General features: G+C 40.4%; 1 protein-coding gene across 20 annotated transcripts in view; it reads left to right on the top strand.

The window, feature by feature from the left end:
* shi (dynamin-1 shibire) overlaps window positions 1-18,623 on the top strand; it is a 103,720-nt gene that overhangs the window by 12,195 nt on the left and 72,902 nt on the right. For all 20 annotated transcript variants that reach the window (XR_004470116.1, XM_033383337.1, XM_033383332.1 and 17 more), the window contains exon 9: window positions 9,567-9,760. Coding sequence is in view for 19 of the 20 variants with exons in the window: in XM_033383337.1 (XP_033239228.1) it covers window positions 9,567-9,760 (194 nt within the window). In the remaining variant the exon portion in view is untranslated. The remainder of the gene's footprint in view (window positions 1-9,566; window positions 9,761-18,623) is intronic.

Genomic DNA, 18,623 nt, shown 5'->3' with positions numbered 1-18,623 from the left:
CAGACGCTGGACAGCATTCAGTAGACAGCAGAAACTATTATTCGCCTCTGCAAACACAATCACAGTTACATGAAGACATTGAGATTAGCGATAAGAATGAAGATGAGCTCGAGCAACTCATTTCTAAAAGCAAAGTGTTTGTCCCTCCGATAACAGTGCTTAAATACACAGTGGAGCAACTACATACTATTTTCAAAGAAATAAATTACTCAATACTCCATTAAAAAGATTTTAATTGGTATTAAGTTCCACTGTGTGGACTTTACAGACTATGAAGCCGCTTGTAACATGATGAAGGGCAAATTTCAATATTTCTCTTTTGCCGATAAAAAATATAAGCCCTATAAAGCATTGCTATCGGGTTTGGATAAGGAGGATCCCATTTCATTAGAAAATAATCTCATTGGACTTGGACTCAAATGACTGGATGTTAAGCTCGTTCAGCGAAAAGGACAAAATAACTCTGAATTAGTATTATATGTGGTCTACTTCACCAATAAAACCGTTTCGCTCAACGAGCTCAAAAGAAACCATTCAGTCATCAACTATGTAAGATTAAAATGGGGTTACGAAAAGAGAAACAGGAACCAAATCACCTAGTGCTACAATTGCCAAATGTTTGGACATGGCACAAACCGCTCCGCCGTCAAATCATACTGTTCAATCTGTGCAGAAAGTCATAAAACCACAGAATATCCAAGAAAAACAGCCGTGCCAGCTGTGCCAACTGCAACGGTCCACACAAAGCAAACGATTCCAGTTGCCCTAGCAGGATTAGTTATATTAATTTAAGAACTGAATATCAGCCCAACAGATTAAGACCAAATGCTAACAATGTTTCTTAGCTGGAAAATACTAATACTTTCCCAAATACTCTTAACCAACCAAATTTACATGGAAACGCCACATGGGTAAGACCAGTCAATAATTATACGCCAAATTCTAATGAAGAGCTATTTTCAATAGAGGAGATAAAGACGTTAACATTTGAACTTATAAGTAAGTCCAAGTCAGATCAATTTGAAGTGATAACCTCTCTGCCTTGCAAGTTTCTTACATAATGTTAAATAATCTCTCAATTGTAACATGGAACGCCAGAGGAGTTAACAACAAAAAAGACGAGCTCTTCGATTTTCTTAAAAGAAGGGGAAAAACAACAAAAACTAATTTTTTCAAATGATATACGTTTACTACTTAGTGTACTTACACTCCCTGGAAACTTTGTGCTGAAGGTGATTTCAAAAGTCGACACAGATTTTGGGGTTGTAGTCGATTTCTGCTATACGATTTCTTAATGTCACGTGGCTTGCTAGTCTATTTTCCCGATAAACACTCTTATGTAGCGCTAGTTCTAGAATTAAGTCCTCTACATTAGATATCTGTGTAACTAACAAATGCGAGCTACTAAGTGATACAACAGTAATCTATGGCCTTGGCTCAGATCATCTCCCAGTCGAAACTTTACTTTATTTAAGTTGCGATGTAATTTAAAGATTCTTCTACGATATCAAAAATACAAATTGGATTACTACCAGACTGTGATCTCGTCTTCACTGATTCACAAGATGACATAGACAAATTAATAGACGATTTTAGCTTGGTAGTTCTTACAGCAAACGATTGAAGTATCCCAAAGAAAGAAATCCGTCTAACACCAAAAGCCCTGCCGCACACATTTACTTGATTAGACTTAGAAATCGACACCGTCGAAATTGGTTGAGACACAGAAATAAAGTATATCTGGTAGTGAGATGGCTCAGCCAACTTATAAATACAAAATTATCCGAACTTAGAAATGAAAATTGGAATAATTTTATAAGCTCGATGACAAAAATTCTCCCTTTTGGAAGCTAACAAAAGTTATCAAGAAGAAAACTGTAAGCATACCAATTTTCTTGGACGTTGGCATGCAATGACTGCATCTTTCAAGAGGCGATGCAGTTTCTGCACCGTCAAGTGGCCCGTGTGAAACCAGCAGAAGGCTGTTACGCGCGGATCCCAGGCAAAACGCAGCCCTCCTCCCGCCCAACCGACCGAGGGGCGCTGCCGCATGACGCACGGTGCGTAGCCGAACCGAGCACGAACATGCAAGAAAGATAGCGATTAGACTAACATTCGAGGAAAATTAGCACTAAACCAAAAAGGGTGTAGGGAGCCAACAAAGGGCTGGAACGATGAAATGTCATAACTCTGCATTTCGAGGCATTAAGGTGTAACAAGTTTGCACAACACCATGACTGAAAGCTATTGAGATCGGATTGCAAGCGAGAATGAAATGAAATGTCCTTGTACTGGACACAAAGTTTAACACCATCCGCATACATAAGTACTCGGGAGTATGTTAATACTGAAGGCAAGTCATTAATAAAAAGTGTGAAGAGTAAGGGGCCTAGATGGCTGCCCTGTGGTACTCCCGAAGAAACCTTTACTGGTAAAGAGAGGGAGTTTTTAAAGAGGACTCTTTGAGACCTGTAAAAAAGATAGCTAGAAATCCATCTCAGGAGGTTGGGCGGAAACCCTAAAAGGTCAAGTTTGCTTTACTAAAGTCGGTGTAAATAACATCCGTCTGTAAGTTACCTTGAAAGCCTTTAATAATGAAAGAGGTAAACTCTAACAAGTTCGTGGTGGTTGATCGCCGAATTATAAATCCATGCTGAGTTGGAGATATAAGTGACTTGCAGAGATGTTGCAAGTGCGGAGTTAAAACCTTCTCAAACAATTTGGGAATAGCGGATAACTTTGCTATACCTCTATAATTTTTTGCATCAGACTTGCTACCTTTTTTATGGAGAGGAATTATAAGAGCCTCGGCGCAGTACCTGAGTACACAACCTGGAACCCCGTCTAGACCCGGTGAAAACACCGGCTTAACTAGTCGAAGATCTTGAAGTAGGGAATATTCATTTAACAAGGGACTGAAAATGCCGTTCGACCTCGGTAATCCGTATGAATACGGTTGACCAGAGTAGCGTTCCTCAGAATAGGTGGTTTGGAAAAACTGGGCAAAAAGATCGGCAATTGCCTGATCATTATTTGCCGACGTATTACAAAATGATAGCGAGGATGGGTGTGCGGACGTTCTACGCTTACTGTTTACGAAGCAGTAAAACTGTTTAGGGTCCTGAGAAAAACGTATCCTGCAACGAGATAGGTAGTTCTTATAGCATTGAGCATTAAGAACTGAAAAGTTTGACCGAGCTATTACATAACGAGAGTGAGAAGTAGGAGAACCCACTTCTTGAAATTTTTTATAAAGTCTTGATTTTAAGTTTTTTAGACTGGATAACTCTTTAGTAAACCAAGGGGGTTTTCCAGATCTAATCGGACAAGAAAGCGGGACACAAGAATCAAAAAATGTGCCAAGAGCATTGTAAAAAATGTTTGTGCCTTTTGTGACATCAGTGCACAAGTACAAAGCGGACCAATCAAAATCCCTAATTAGGTTATTAAGCATCGCAAACTCGGCTTTACGAAAGCAACGGACACGTTCAGGTAGTCTACTCGACCGATCCAATACAGTTGGTCCTATGTCTAGCGACACCTCGAAAGTAGGGTGGTGGCGTCTTCAGGTATAGTGAGCGGAAGGGCTCGGGTTAACAACACTATGGTCGGATCCGATACAAAGCATAGATCAAGCAATCGACCCAAGGAATTTTTCACATGATTGACTTGAGACAGGGACAGGTCAAGCAAGCCGTCAACAAAGTCATGTCGTGACATGGGCACTAGGATACTAGACTCGTTTACCGAAGACCAAACAGTTCCTGGCAAGTTGAAGTCACCAAGAACTATCATACGATCTTTATCAGATAGCGAGGAAGCAACAGCGGTTAAAGCGGACAAGTGCTGCTCATAAATTGAAATATCCGAAGAAGGTGGGATGTACGAGCAAGTAATGAATATAGCGAAAGCGGGAAGAATCAGTTTTACACACAGGAATTCCAGTTCCTGTTGAACTTGGACTGTGAAGTGTTCTGACGTGAAGTAAGAGTCCACTGCAATTAGAACCCCTCCTGCACGTCGAGACGAACGGTCCTTTCTAAAAGTTGTGTACCGACCTGCCAAAACCTCGGAACTAAGAATGTCCGGCTTTAACTAGGTTTCAGTAAACACAATAACGTGGGAAGCAAATGCAACACTATCCCGGAAAAGAATGCTGAGCTTACTACGCAAGCCTCTTACATTCTGATAGGTTACTAAAAGAGAAGTTAGTTTTTTGGAAAGGTGGAAGCAAGACGGGAAGTTGAGGAAGAGGAAGTTGAGGTTGAGGGTGGCACACTGGAAAAATTTGGAAGGGATATGGGGGGCCTATTCTTCTTCTTAGCCTTAAACTCCTTCACCACCAAATGCTCCGGCCAAAATTTGGCGGAGCAAATGGTGTCAAATTGAGTTGGGGAGATGCTTATCTTAAACGAGGCTATCTCCCTGGCATAAGAGAAGTTAAATTTCCCCACCTTTAAACCCACGGTTTTTTTTTTTGCTTTGAATAAAAGCAATTACATCATTAGATGTGAGGTCAGGGGCCAGCCGTGAAACAAAAACTTGTCGTTTTGGTGGGACTCCCACCAGTGGTTTAGTGGTGGCAATATCCGGAGGTCCGGAACGTCTATTTACTGGTGGGATCGGCTACCGAATATGCATCGCCAGCAGCTGTCGTTGCCTTTGGAGTGGCAAACGAGATCAACTCCTGCACACTTGGAGTGGTCGGAGTCAGTTTTTCGGCGGCACACGGCTGAGTGACGGTTGGCACTTGCAGGTCCCGCGAAGTGACCTTTTTGCGCCTCGGAGACTCATTCAGCAGTTTTAAACCGCTAAACTGAGCCTCCATGGCTAGGAGCCGATCGTATAATCGAATCGAAATCGAATAATATTTCGAAACAAATGGCTATCAAACCAGTGTGCCAGACAAACGCTAATAGGAGGAGAGAAGAACAGTTGCAGCAGCAGCTAATAAGAGAGAGAGAGCTACTGAACAGAAAGTTACGAGAGCGAGAGAGAATGAACAGTTATTTAAGTTTAGGTGATAGGGAGAGAGTGATAACACAACAAAAGCTACCAGACGAGAGCGGACTGCAATGCAATGTAATGCGTACTCACTCACTGCAACAATACAAACACAAGCCGACGCCGAAAAATAAAAAGTTAAATAATGTTTTAACACAAATCAAAAGGCATGCACTCGCGGAATAGAATAGGTTTCCAGATTGTTGGCTGGTTAGGAAGTTAATTGAAGCTTATTTAGGAAACACCGGCTGTTTATTCAAAACAAACGGAAAAAAATGCGGAGCGCAAATCAAAAAAGCGTCTGATCACTAGGAAAGAGAACGAACAATCCTTAAGGCACAACCAAGAACAGTTCGAAAGTGCTATACAAAAGACCGAATTATTAGCATCAATGTTCGCATTAAATTAACCTTAGTGATCCCTCCTCAGTCTCTGAAGTCACAAGCTGTATGGCCTCATTAAACTCTTTGCCAGTGACGATTCATATATGACTGATATCCAAGAGATCTCAGCTGCTCTAAAAGATTTCAAGTTCAAGAAAACTCCTGGCCTTGTTAACATTAAAAATTTGTGCCTAAAAGTACTGCCGCGAAAAGGAGTGAAATGTCTGACATTAATTATAAATCGATATGCCTTCGATTAGCGTATTTTCCACAGAAATGGAAACTCTCCAAAGTCATCCTAATTTTAAAAGCAAACAAGCCTCCTGAGTGTCCTACCTCTTACAGGCCCATCAGCCTGCTCTCTTCAGTAAGTAAAGTTCAAGAAAAAATTATCTTTAGTGAAGATAACGTTGTCCTCTCGCCACAACAATTTGGTTTCCACCGTGAACATAATAAAGTGCACGCTTTATGTAGAATAAAGAGAATCGTAAAGTCAAACTTCAGATCCAAATCTACGGGTATGGTTCTAGTAGACATTAAAGCTGCCTTTGATTCTGTATGGCATGAAAGGCTTGTCTACAAAATGAACCTTTTGCATTTTGCAATTCCAATTATAAAAATAATTCAAAGCTTCCTGAGTAACAGGTCTTTTGCAATTCCAATTATAACGAGGGGGAACGTTGTGAGTTGCTGCGGACACCGCAACTCTACGGCTATACCCGATACTAAGTCAGTATGGCTCTCCTCCGGCAGACGCCGGACACGACAGACGACACGACAAAGAGTGCGTGCGAGAGAGACAGAAAATCAGTCTGAGCGTGACGTCGGGCGCTGCGTAGCCAATGCAAATTGATTTGTTCCTTTTGGCGACAAAAATTATCTGATCTGATCCAGATTCAGCAATCTGATAGATATGGTCATTATCTATGATTCTGCGTTTTTAGTTTTCTCAAATCTGCAATATTGTGGATGCAACAGATTTTCGTCCTTTGTGTGGGCGGAAGGGGGTGGGGCGAAATTTTGAGATATACGTTTTATAGTGACATCTAACAGGAGTGCGGATACTAAAATTTGGTTACTCTAGCTTTAATAGTCTCTGAGATTTGTGAATATCCCCAGATTTGCATCCTTTGCGGGGGCGGAAGGGGGTGTGGCGAAATTTTGAAACAAACTCGTCTCGGTCCGATATATTAGGAGTGTGGATACCAAATTTGGTTGCTCTAGCTTTTATAGTCTCTGAGATCTAGGCGCTAATGTTTTACTCTAAGCAAAGCCGCCTATGCTACGTGTGTGTTAGAGAGAGACAGGGCGAGAAAAAATGAAATTGTTTTCTTGATGCTGGCTATAATAATAATACGATCCAATTCAGATTCCGCAGTCTAAAAGATATGGTCATTCTCTACGATTCTGCGTTTTTTGTTTTCTCGTATCTTTAAAATTGTGAATGCCACAGATTTTCGCCCTTTGTGGGGGCGGAAGTGGGCGGGGCAAAGTTTTGAAATATTTTTGGAGCAGTGACATATCACAGAAGTCTGGATCCAAAACATCGTTGCTCTAGCTCTTATAGTCTTTGAGCATTAGGCGCTGAAGGGGACGGACAGACGGACGGACGGACAGACAGACAGGGCTCAATCGACTCGGCTATTGATGCTGATCAAGAATATATATACTTTATAGGGTCGGAAACGATTCCTTCTGGACGTTACACACATCCACTTTTACCACAAATCTAATATACCCAAATACTCATTTTGAGTATCGGGTATAAAAATAATTCAAAGCTTCCTGAGTAACAGGTCTTTTGTTGTTCACATATGCGATGCTCACTCACGTGCAGTCAACATAAATGCAGGATGTCCTCAAGGATCCTGTCTTTCCCAATCCTATACAATATATATATTTACGTCAGATTTTGCTGAATTAAGTGGATGCACTGCATCAATTTTTGCGGACGATACTGCAATCCTTTGTTCTGGGACACTTGCATATTCTCTTCAAGAAGCCTTCAACGCCCTTGTTGCATATTTCCATAAATGGAAAATTCTCGTCAATTTCACACGAAAAGAAATGTGATTTATATTCCATCAAATTGTATTAATCTGATCCCAGGTAGACACAAACTGGGAAAATAATGTTAGATATTTGGGGGTCATATTAGACAAAAAACTGAATTTCGCAGACCACATTCAACATATAATTTAAAAAAACTGATATTTTAATTTGTATCTTGTATCCATTTATAAATAAGAATTCTCGCCTCAATTTAGAAAATAAAATGTATCTATTAAGGTCAATTTTTCAATCCACAATATATTATGGTGCACCGGTTTGGGTTGATATTGCAAATGTCAATATTAGTAAAATCCAAGTTGCACAAAACAAAATTTAAAAGATGATATGTAACCTACCATGGCATTTCTCCACTACCGAGTTACACTTAAATGCTAATTTCTAAGCTTCACACCAACTCTATAAATAGATGTACATATATACTCAATTTATCCACCCTTAAAAAATATTTGATTTTTTTTTTTTAGTATTTTAGTTTTTTTTTAACTTCTAAGTAACTGTGTTTTAAGGGGTATTGGGCATATGGGGTTGTAAGGGGGTTTGTATATATTTCTTTTTCCCTTTGTCATTATGTTTAAACTGAACTTCTTTAAAATGAACTGCATTTTTCATAAAATTCATTAAATTTTCTATAAAATTATAAAATAAAATAAAAAACCAAAGTGATCAAACTTTTGGTATGTTTCGATAGTCATTTATTCGGTTTTTATACCCGAAACTCAAAATGAGTATATTCGATTTTTGGGGAAAATGGATGTGTGTAACGAACAGAAGGATGCGTGATGCCTAGTCAAGTCAAAGACTTGCTTGACCGTCCGTCTTAGTTTGACATTTAGTTTGTATCCAGACTCTTGTGATATCACACCAAGTTTGTTTCAAAATTTTGCCACGCCCCTTTCCGCCTCACAAAGGACGAAAATCTATGGCATCCACTACCGATCAGATCGGATTATTATTATAGCAAGAAGGAACTAATCAATTTACAGTGGCTACTAAAACACAGCCATGCGCTTACTCATTCTCTCTCTCTCTCTGTCTGTCTGTCTCTCTCACACACTCTTTCTAGTACAATGTGTGCGTCCTCTGGCGGAGAGGAGACATACTGACTATGTATCTGTTATAATTGTAGCAGCAACGTTCCCCAACGTTTTTATTGCTTTTTTTTTGATGCACAGCAAAGCAACAACAATTAAGACTTAATATACTACAATGTAATCAAATATGGGGACATTCGAATGAATTCGGAAACAAACTATCACTCTCACCTTTTCAATTCGGCCCTCTTCATTTTAATGTAGTGCGTAGAAGTCCCTCAAACTCTATCGGCGTAAATTCATTTAATTAATTCTGATCATTGTTAATTCGAATGTTAATTTCCATTATCAAAACTTCTAGTAAGTGCATATATATTTATATATCGTGTGCAGCCTAATCAAAATTTCAGTCAAATTATTATTATCAGTACCATTATTGCTAGTTGTTTTTATTGACTAAATCATTATTATTGACGTGATTATTTGATGAGTATTAATATATTCCTTCTATTTCTATTTATTTGAATAGCTTAATGGTTATTTATATCCCCCTCTTTTTTTGCTGTCGGATTTTGGCAAGCTCCTTCAGTTTCAAATATCAACAAAATTTTTATTTATATATTTATTCATATCATCATGTTTCGGCGCGCCTAGTTTTAATATATGACATTAGTTGCTTAAATGTCAAGCTTGAAACGGGAATCACTTCTATTGTTATCAATGCAAATATTGAACAGCGTTGTATACAAAATGAAAGTGCCCATAAAGTTGCAAACCGCTGAAAATATCATAATACCCATTGGTGAATTGACTGTTTACATACATAGTTACATTTTTGCAAAACTTGAGACAAAATTAGTTGTTATCCACAATAGATAGGCAAAAAGGTTAGGGCTAAAAAATATAAATCTCGACGCAATTGAAAGAGCGTGTTTTATACTGTGCGTTTAAAACATCTGCATAAGACTAAATTTATTAAGAAATTTAAGAAAACAATATATTTTGCATTGTATATAAGTATACCTATAAGTATAAATATGTTTATATTTGATTAAGCTTTTAATTTCTTTCGCAGGCGGCTCGCGTCCTTACTGGTTTGTGCTAACATCTGAGAGCATCTCCTGGTACAAAGATGAGGATGAAAAAGAGAAGAAATTCATGTTGCCATTGGATGGTTTAAAATTGCGCGATATTGAACAGGGCTTTATGTCAATGTCTAGACGTGTTACCTTTGCTTTATTCAGTCCAGACGGACGCAATGTTTATAAGGTTAGTAATTTTTGTTAGTATACAAAAAAATGAACTCCAAATGATTAATAAGAAAAAAAAAACAGAGAAAATACCTAAACCGAAAAAAACAACTTTTTAAGGGGGCACATCTACCCAAAAGCATAAGGGAAGAAATTTTGTTATTTTTGTTTTCTGTTTTTGTATTTTTTCGTTTATTGTATTATGTTTTTTTTTTCTTTTTTTGATAAAAGTGTTTAAGAATATGTTACATTTGTTATATACACCTAATTCTGTTTTTACACGGTAGATTGGTTCCTGAAAAAACCGTGTTAAAATAGACATTGATTTTATGCAAAAATAGGTGTTTGGTTCCTTATCTCTAAAGCGTATTAAAATTAAAGAAAAAATTAGGAAACTTAGAAAAAAAAATTTTGCATATTAAAAATGTCTACCAAACACGTCTTATTGCATTGATAGCTCACAAAACACTAACAGATTTCTATTGCAAAAATGTAATCCCCTTAAATTTCCACAAAAAGGGATTTCCCCCAAATTTTAGCTGTCTACAATTGCTCTGACCAGTAAATTTGCTTGTATGTATGTGTACACCAAAAAACGAAAGATAGACAAATATCTACATATGTACATGTTCCCTCTTTGCTCTTTCTTGTTTTCGTTTGGTTTCTAGCTGCTTGTGAGCTGTGTGTGTTTTTATCTATTTGTGTTGTGTTATGTCGAACCGTGTTAAATGGAATAAAAACGTGTAAAAATTTAAAATTTTGGATTTTCAAACCGTGCTATTTCAAAACAAAATTCACTTTTTTAAATAACACTGATTTGTATTTCCAAATGGTGCATTTTGGTGTGAAATTATAATTTATTTTGACAGTAAAAAGGTGAAATTTTTATGACAAAAGATACCGATTTATATTGGTCACCGATAGCACTATGTAAAAAATTTATCTTTTATTCTTTACTCTGAATCAGACCTGATAATTACAACGTAATTGAACTTAAAATTTCTGAAAAAATCCAAAATGCATTTATCAATTAGGGTTTGTTATAATGATTTAGCTGCGGTATTTCACGCGAAATTTTAGCCTTAGCAGTAATGAAGATAACTTACATATGTGCACATCTCCACCCAACATGTCCAAACAAAATATCCACAAAGAACAAATCCACAAAGTTGCTATGCCAGCAACACCCAGCGAGAAAAAAAAGCGCACTCTGATATTTTATGCAATTTTAACTTCTCCAGCGTGGGGTTTCTCCAAATCTTATCCGATTCTTCTAATTTAATTTTTTTTTGTTTGTTTCAATAATTAAATTCGTATCAAAAAAACATACTAAATTGTTTGATGTCATATTCATATAATTAAAAACAAATATTTTCCCAAATAATACTTTTTTTTAACGTTCATTTAGTAATTTGATCACAAGAAACGCCAAAGAATAACTTACAGGGCGCGCTCCATGACAAGGTGCAGAATCGTCTTCTCTCTCAGTAACTGCTTAAATAATGGACACAGTTTAGGTTAGGTTAACCTGTACGACTTTCAGCGGTGTCACGCATTGACCAATATGGCCCTTAGTTATCCGGATAGGGGTATGAGTGTTATGGGATTTTAAAGTCCTCGAGAATCGAGGTGTTATTCGCATAGGCCAGAAGTTCCTGCGGGGTCCTCTTGGAGGCATCTTCCAGTGATGCCAGCACCGGGGCGCCCAGGTACACTTCCCTACACTTGAATACGACACACCAAAAATGTACATTTCAGGCACAAGCCAAAGAAAACGGGGAATTTGAATTTTCCTCTTATCTCTAGCATAAATAAAAAAAAAACGAGGGGGAACGTTGTGAGTTGTTGCGGGCACCGCAACTTTACAGTTATACCCGATACTTAGTCAGTATGGCTCTCCTCTGGCAGACGCCGCTAATATAAAACGACACGACAAAGAGTGCGCGCGAGAGAGACAGAAAATCAGCCTGAGCGTGACGTCGGACGCTGCGTAGCCACTTCAAATTGATTTGTTCCTTTTGGCTATAAAAATTATCCGATTTGATTCAGCAATCTGATAGATATGGGCGTTATCTATGATTCTGCGTTTTTAGTTTTCTCGTATCCTCAATATTGTGGATGCAACAGTTCTTCGTCCTTTGTGGGGGCGGAAGGGGGTGGGGCGAAATTTTGATATACGAGGGTTGCTATTTATATTTTTCGGGAATGGGCAATACCAAAGCCAATACGTAAAATCTTGCAACGACATAATAAACTTTGTCATTTTTTAGCATATATGTACGTACAACGTTTTTATGTACAATTGGTTTTTGTTTTGTTCACGATCAGTTAAAAAAATCAATTTGACAAAAAAATGGAAATTTCTCTAGAGGGTTTTCGTTGGATTATTTTTCACAACTTTCGACGTGGATTATCCCAACAAGAATGTGTTGATGAACTTAGCTCTTTATATGCCGAAAAAGCACCATCAAAAACTACAGTTTATCGCTGGTTTGCAGAGTTTAATAGTGGTCGTAGTTCAGTCGCTGACGAATTCCGTGAAGGTCGCCCAAAATCGGTTGTTGTGCCACAAAACATCGATGGTGTGCGTGAACTGATAGTGCAAGATCGACATATGACATATCGTGAGATAGAGGCATCCTTGCACATTAGTTCCACTTCAATACATTCCATTTTACATGAACACTTAGTTGTAAAAAAGGTTTGCTCTCGTTGGATACCCCATAACTTATCAATCGCTCAAAAAAAGGCTCGCGTCGATTGGAGTAAGGAAATGCTTAAAATGTTCGACCGAGGTGCTTCAAAAGATGTTTATAAAATCGTGGCAGGTGATGAATCATGGATATATGCGTATGAGCCGGAAACTAAACAGCAATCGACCGTGTGGGTGTTTCAAGATGAGCAAAATCCAACAAAAGTTGTTCGAGCACGAAGCACTTCGAAGTCGCCTGTTTCTTCGGGAGAATGGGTCATGTGGCCACTGTTCCGCTAGAGAAACGTAGGACTGTCAATTCTGAGTGGTACACGACCATTTGTTTGCCGGAGGTCTTCGGAGAAATTCGCAAAACCAACTGCCGAGCACGAATCATTCTCCATCATGAGAATGCGAGCTCGCACACATCTCGACAAACAGGTGAATTTTTAAGCAGTCAAAACGTCGAATTGATGACTCATCCTCCCTACAGTCCTGGCACCCAATGACTTCTTTTTATTCCCTAACATCAAAAAAAACTGCGTGGTCAACGTTTTACGAGTGCCGAAGAAGCAGTTGAAGAGTTTAAAAACCATGTTTTGAAGGTGTTTCAAGAGGAGTGGAAAAACTTTCTATGACCAATGGTTCAAGCGAATGCAAAAGTGTATTGATCATCAGGGGGAATATTTTGAAAAACAATAAAACCATTTTCATTAAAAAATTGTTGTTCTTATTTCCTATTCCCGAAATATAAATAGCAACCCTCGTATACGTTTTATTGTGAGATCTAACAGGAATGCGGATACTAAATTTGGTTACTCTAGCGTTAATAGTCTCTGAGATTTGTGAATATCCCCAGATTTGCATCCTTTGCGGGGGCGGAAGGGGGTGTGGCGAAATTTTGAAACAAACTCGTCTCGGTCCGATATATTAGGAGTGTGGATACCAAATTTGGTTGCTCTAGCTTTTATAGTCTCTAGGCGCTAATGTTTTACTCTAAGCAAAGCCGCCTATGCTACCTGTGTGTTAGAGAGAGACAGGGCGAGAAAAAATGAAATTGTTTTCTTGATGCTGGCTATAATAGTAATACGATCCAATTCAGATTCTGCAGTCTAAAAGATATGGTCATTCTCTACGATTCTGCGTTTTTTGTTTTCTCGTATCTTTAAAATTGTGGATGCAACAGATTTTCGTCCTTTGTGGGGGCGGAAGGGGTGGGGCGAAGTTTTTAAATATTTTTGTAGCAGGGACATATCACAGAAGTCTGGATCCAATACATCGTTCATCTTTGAGCATTAGGCGCTGAAGGGGACGGACAGACGGACAGACGGACGGACGGACAGACGGACAGACAGACATGGCTCAATCGACTCGGCTATTGATGCTGATCAAGAATATATATACTTTATGGGGTCGGAAACGTTTCCTTCTGGACATTACACACATCCATTTTCCCCACAAATCTAATATACCCCAATACTCATTTTGAGTTTCGGGTATAACGAGGGGAAAGTTGTGAGTTACTGCGGCGAAAGCAACTCTACATTTATACCCGATACATAGTCAGTATGGCTACATTAAACGTGCGTGCGAGAGAGACAGAAAATCAGTCCGAACGTGTCGACGGGCGCTGCGTAGCCACTGCAAATTGATTTGTTACTTTTGGCTATAATAAATGTACGATCTGATTCGGATTCGGCAAGATTCGGCAATCTGGTAGATATGGCCATTCTCTATAATTGTGCGTTTTTAATTTTCTCCTATCTTCAAAATTGTGGTTGCCACAGATTTTCATCCTTTGTGTGGGCGGAAGGGGATGGGGCGAAATTTTGAGATAAACGTTTTATAGTGAGATCTAACAGAAGTGCGGATACCAAATTTGGTTACTCTAGCTTTAATAGTCTCTGAGATTTGTGAATATCCCCAGATTTGCATCCTTTGCGGGGGCGGAAGGGGGTGTGGCGAAATTTTGAAACAAACTCGTCTCGGTCAGATATACTAGGAGTGTGGATACCAAATTTGGTTGCTCTAGCTTTTATAATCTCTGAGATCTAGGCGCTAATATTTTACTCTAAGCAAAGCCGGCTATGCTAAGTGTGTGTTAGAGAGAGACAGGGCGAGAAAAAATTAAATTGTTTTCTTGATGCTGGCTGTAATAATAATACGATCCAATTCAGATTCAGCAGTCTAAAAGATATGGTCATTCTCTACGATTCTGCGTTTTTGATTTGATCGTATCTTTAAAAATGTGGAGGCCACAGATTTTCGTTCTTTGTGGGGGCGGAAGTGGGCGGGGCGAAGTTTTGAAATATTCTTGTAGCAGTGACATATCACAGAAGTCTGGATCCAAAACATCGTTGCTCTAGCTCTTATAGTCTTTGAGCACTAGGCGCTGAAGGGGACGGACAGACAGACATGGCTCAATCGACTCGGCTGTTGATGCTGATCAAGAATATAAATACTTTATGGGGTCGGAAACGATTCCTTCTGGACGTTACACACATCCACTTTTACCACAAATCTAATATACCCCAATACTCATTTTGAGTATCGGGTATAATAATAATAATAGCAATAGTTATTAAAGTAGATTAAGGAAAACAATTTTTCAGTCCTTCCGTGGTAGGTGCAATAGGTAGTGAATGAGTTTTGCAGTGCGTTTTTTGTACATGGTTGTCGTGATTCTGCAGGTGGTGGTGCTTCTCTCGTTTTGGAGCTCGAAGGGCGCCAAGACACTTCTGAAAATGACCGTGGACGCCTGCATGGATCAATTACCGCTTTGCTGTCGACGAATAGATAGATAAAAGTGGTCGCACCTACGAGATGTAAATGCAGTTCATTAAAGCAGGAGACAGGTCCCATGTGCTGCTGAGTATGTAATTACTGCACCGTCAAGTGGCCCGTGTGACATCAGCAGTAGGCTGTTACGCGAGCATGCAAGAAAGATAGCTGTTAGACTAATATTCGAGGAAGATTAGCACTAAAGTTTCTAAGAGAACTGGGCATGCATTCAAAATAAAAATGAAAATACCACTACAATTACTAATTACTAGAAAGGTGTATAAGGATTAGTAATTCAATAAGAGGAAGAGAATTAGTGGTGGATATGATATGGTAGAGGGAATTATAATCCGAGCGTAAGACCCTAAACGGTTCATGCAAGGAATAATTCGATCTACAAATTGGAAGGAACAACGGTGTAAAATTTCTAGTCAGTCTAATAGGAATCGTGAAGTTTATGCGGCTCAACAGATCAGGGCTGTCTATGTCACCCCTGATCAAGTTGTGCATAAATATCACACCAAGCATTTTTCTACGGTTAACTAAGGATGGGAGGTTTACTAATAGTAGTCTGCTAGAGTAAGATGGGAGTCTTACACCCGCATCCCAGTTAAGGCCCCGCAGAGCAAAGAGTAAAAAGTTTTTCTGTACTGATTCTATACGGTCCTGGTGTACTTTGTACTGAGGGCCCCATACACAGGAGACGTATTCTTAGATCGGACGAACAAGCGAGGTATAGCGAGTCTTTGTTATATAGGGGTCGTCAAATTCCTTTGACCACCTCTTTATAAACCCAAGCACGCCCATGGGCTTATTTACCATGGTAGAAATGTGTTCGGAAAACTTTAACTTGGGGTCTAACATAACACCCAGATCATCCACCAGGATAATTCTCTCAGGAGAACCACCAAATAGGGTATATGGAGCCAACAAAGGGCTAGAACGATGAAATGTCATAACTTTGCATTTCGAGGCATTAAGGTGTAACAAGTTTGCACAACACCATGACTGAAAGTTATTGAGATCGGATTGCAAGCGAGAATGAAATGAAATGTCCTGTACTGGACACAGAGTTTAACATTATCCGCATACATAAGTACTCGAGAGTATGTTAATACCGAAGGCAAGTCATTAATAAAAAGTGTGAAGAGTAAGGGGCCTAGATGGCTGCCCTGTGGTACTCCCGAAGAAACCTTTACTGGTAAAGAGAGGGAGTTTTTAAAGAGGACTTTTTGAGACCTGTAAAAAAGATAGCTAGAAATCCATCTCAGGAGGTTGGGCGGAAACCCTAAAAGGTCAAGTTTATGTGCTAAAAGGGAATGGTTTACAGAGTCGAATGCTTTACTAAAGTCGGTGTAAATAACATCCGTCTGTAAATTACCTTTAAAGCCTTTAATAATGAAAGAGGTAAAGTCTTGAATGCGTAAAGCGCAATGGTGGCCTTTTTCACCTTTTCCACTACATTGGGTTTCCATGCCAGTTTGCTGTCCACAGGTGCACAGGTTTTTGACTTTTGTTTTTGGGGTTAGCCAAGTTGGTTCAATTTTCTGGGGGTACATATTTTACCTCTTGGCAAAGAGGATGAGGTCTGTCTTGTCCGCGTTGATACTGAGTTCTACCTCTTCCGCCCACTCACGTATCTCCCTGAGTGTGCGTTCCATTAAGGAGCTGAAGGTCGATGGCCAAACACCCGTAAGAAGTATGCTTATGTCATCTGCATAAGCTGTTATTTTTGGGGCCTTCCTTTCATATTTCTTGATGAGGTCGTCGACCACCAGATTCCACAGGAGGGGCGACAGGAGTCCACCCTGAAGTGTGCCTCTTTTACCATGTAAGCAGTGCCACACTCCGATTGCACCCGTCTACAGCAAGGAGGTTCTTGATCCAATGGTTGATTGCTGGGTGTATGTTATTCGCTTCTAGGCGACTTGATATTGCGGTTGTGGCCACGTTATTGAATGGTCCGGAGATATCAACAAATGCTCCCAGTGCATAATTTGTATTTTGAAGGGCGCTCTCGATGGATGCTACTAGCGAGTGTAGTGCCGTCTCCACTGATTCCGTCTTCCCAAATCTGGGGTATAGCAGATCCTCTGCCGCCTTGTTCATCTAAAGGATCACACATTGGCCCCCCTCGTTGGGTAGGGGCACGTCTGCGTTTTTCAGCTAAAGGAGCTTCAGCGCCCGGTCCCCTTAGATTGTGATGGAGCAGAGTACCTTCGCCTTTGGTACGGAGATTAGCTCCCCGACCACGACCTCCAGCTTGGCCCCCTCCTACATCGCTGCCACATCGATTGGTCATCGTTGCATTTCACGATGTTGACGTCATTGAGCCACCCAGCACCATGAAAAGTGCGAATAGCGGACACGGGTCTTCCTGCACCAGCTTCCACTGTGTCGCTGTCATGTTCCCGTTCTCATCGCTACGGTCGATGAGTCCCACGATCAAGTGTCGTTTGGACACGTCACTGACCTTCGCTTTGACCTTTGGTGTTGGCTTCTTGGCCGCTTTAGGTGGAGGGGCTGTACTTTTGGGCCCGCGTTGCCGCTTGCTGGCCGAAGTGTCCTCGATGGCACTTTTAGTCGAGCGCTGCTTCTTGGTGGCCATCATCTCCTCCACCTTATTGGCGAATTCTAAGTTCGACGCCCTCATCTGTGCCATGTGGGCGTAGTGTAGCCCGCCTACCTTAACTTTCTCCTTCTGGGAGATGTCTGCCTTACCTTGAAGCCGGCTCTGGATTTTGAGGGCCGCTTTGTATTGAGCCTTAGCCTTTATCCCATCCCTGGAACGCTTTGTCCCTTCCCTACGCAGGGAGCTGGTGCCTGGTTCCGGCGAGTGGAGAAGGCTATCTTCCTCCGTCCTGCTTATTGAGGGCACGCTGTCCATATCCGTGTCTGTTTCGACCACGTCATTATTGTGGCAGAAGCTTTACAACGGACCTGTCCTGCTGCAGTCCAGTCCGAAGTGTGACCGCTAGCAACACGCAGAGAGGATTGCTCCTCCCCGTGCCCGGCGGTGGTAGCAGTCACGCTTCCCACCGACGTTTGGCGTAATATCCTAACCCGAGTTTTCTCTTCCTTCCGCTTCATTATTGGCCCGAAGGTCCATACAGGTTGGTATTTTTTGGGGGACCACTCCCTAGCGTTTTAAGCCAAACCGCCAGGCACCTCTTGCCATGGCGCAGGCTAAGTGCCCCCGTACCATCAATCGAGAAGACGCTGGAATATTGCCCTAGCTAGACACTGCATTACCTCGGACAGAGCAAGCGACAATGCATTACCCTTGCCCGGGATAATGCAGTGTCCATTGCACAGCCGGCCCCCTTATTGAGGGTTCAGCTAGAGGGTTTTCGCCAGCACATAATGGAAACAACTCCACTGCGAATAATTTTTTCATAACTTTTTGCAT

Source organism: Drosophila pseudoobscura, chromosome X, assembly GCF_009870125.1.
Source record: "Drosophila pseudoobscura strain MV-25-SWS-2005 chromosome X, UCI_Dpse_MV25, whole genome shotgun sequence".
Lineage (NCBI taxonomy): Eukaryota > Metazoa > Arthropoda > Insecta > Diptera > Drosophilidae > Drosophila > Drosophila pseudoobscura.
Note: the sequence above shows the minus strand (reverse complement) of the source record. Positions and strands in the feature narration are given on the sequence as shown.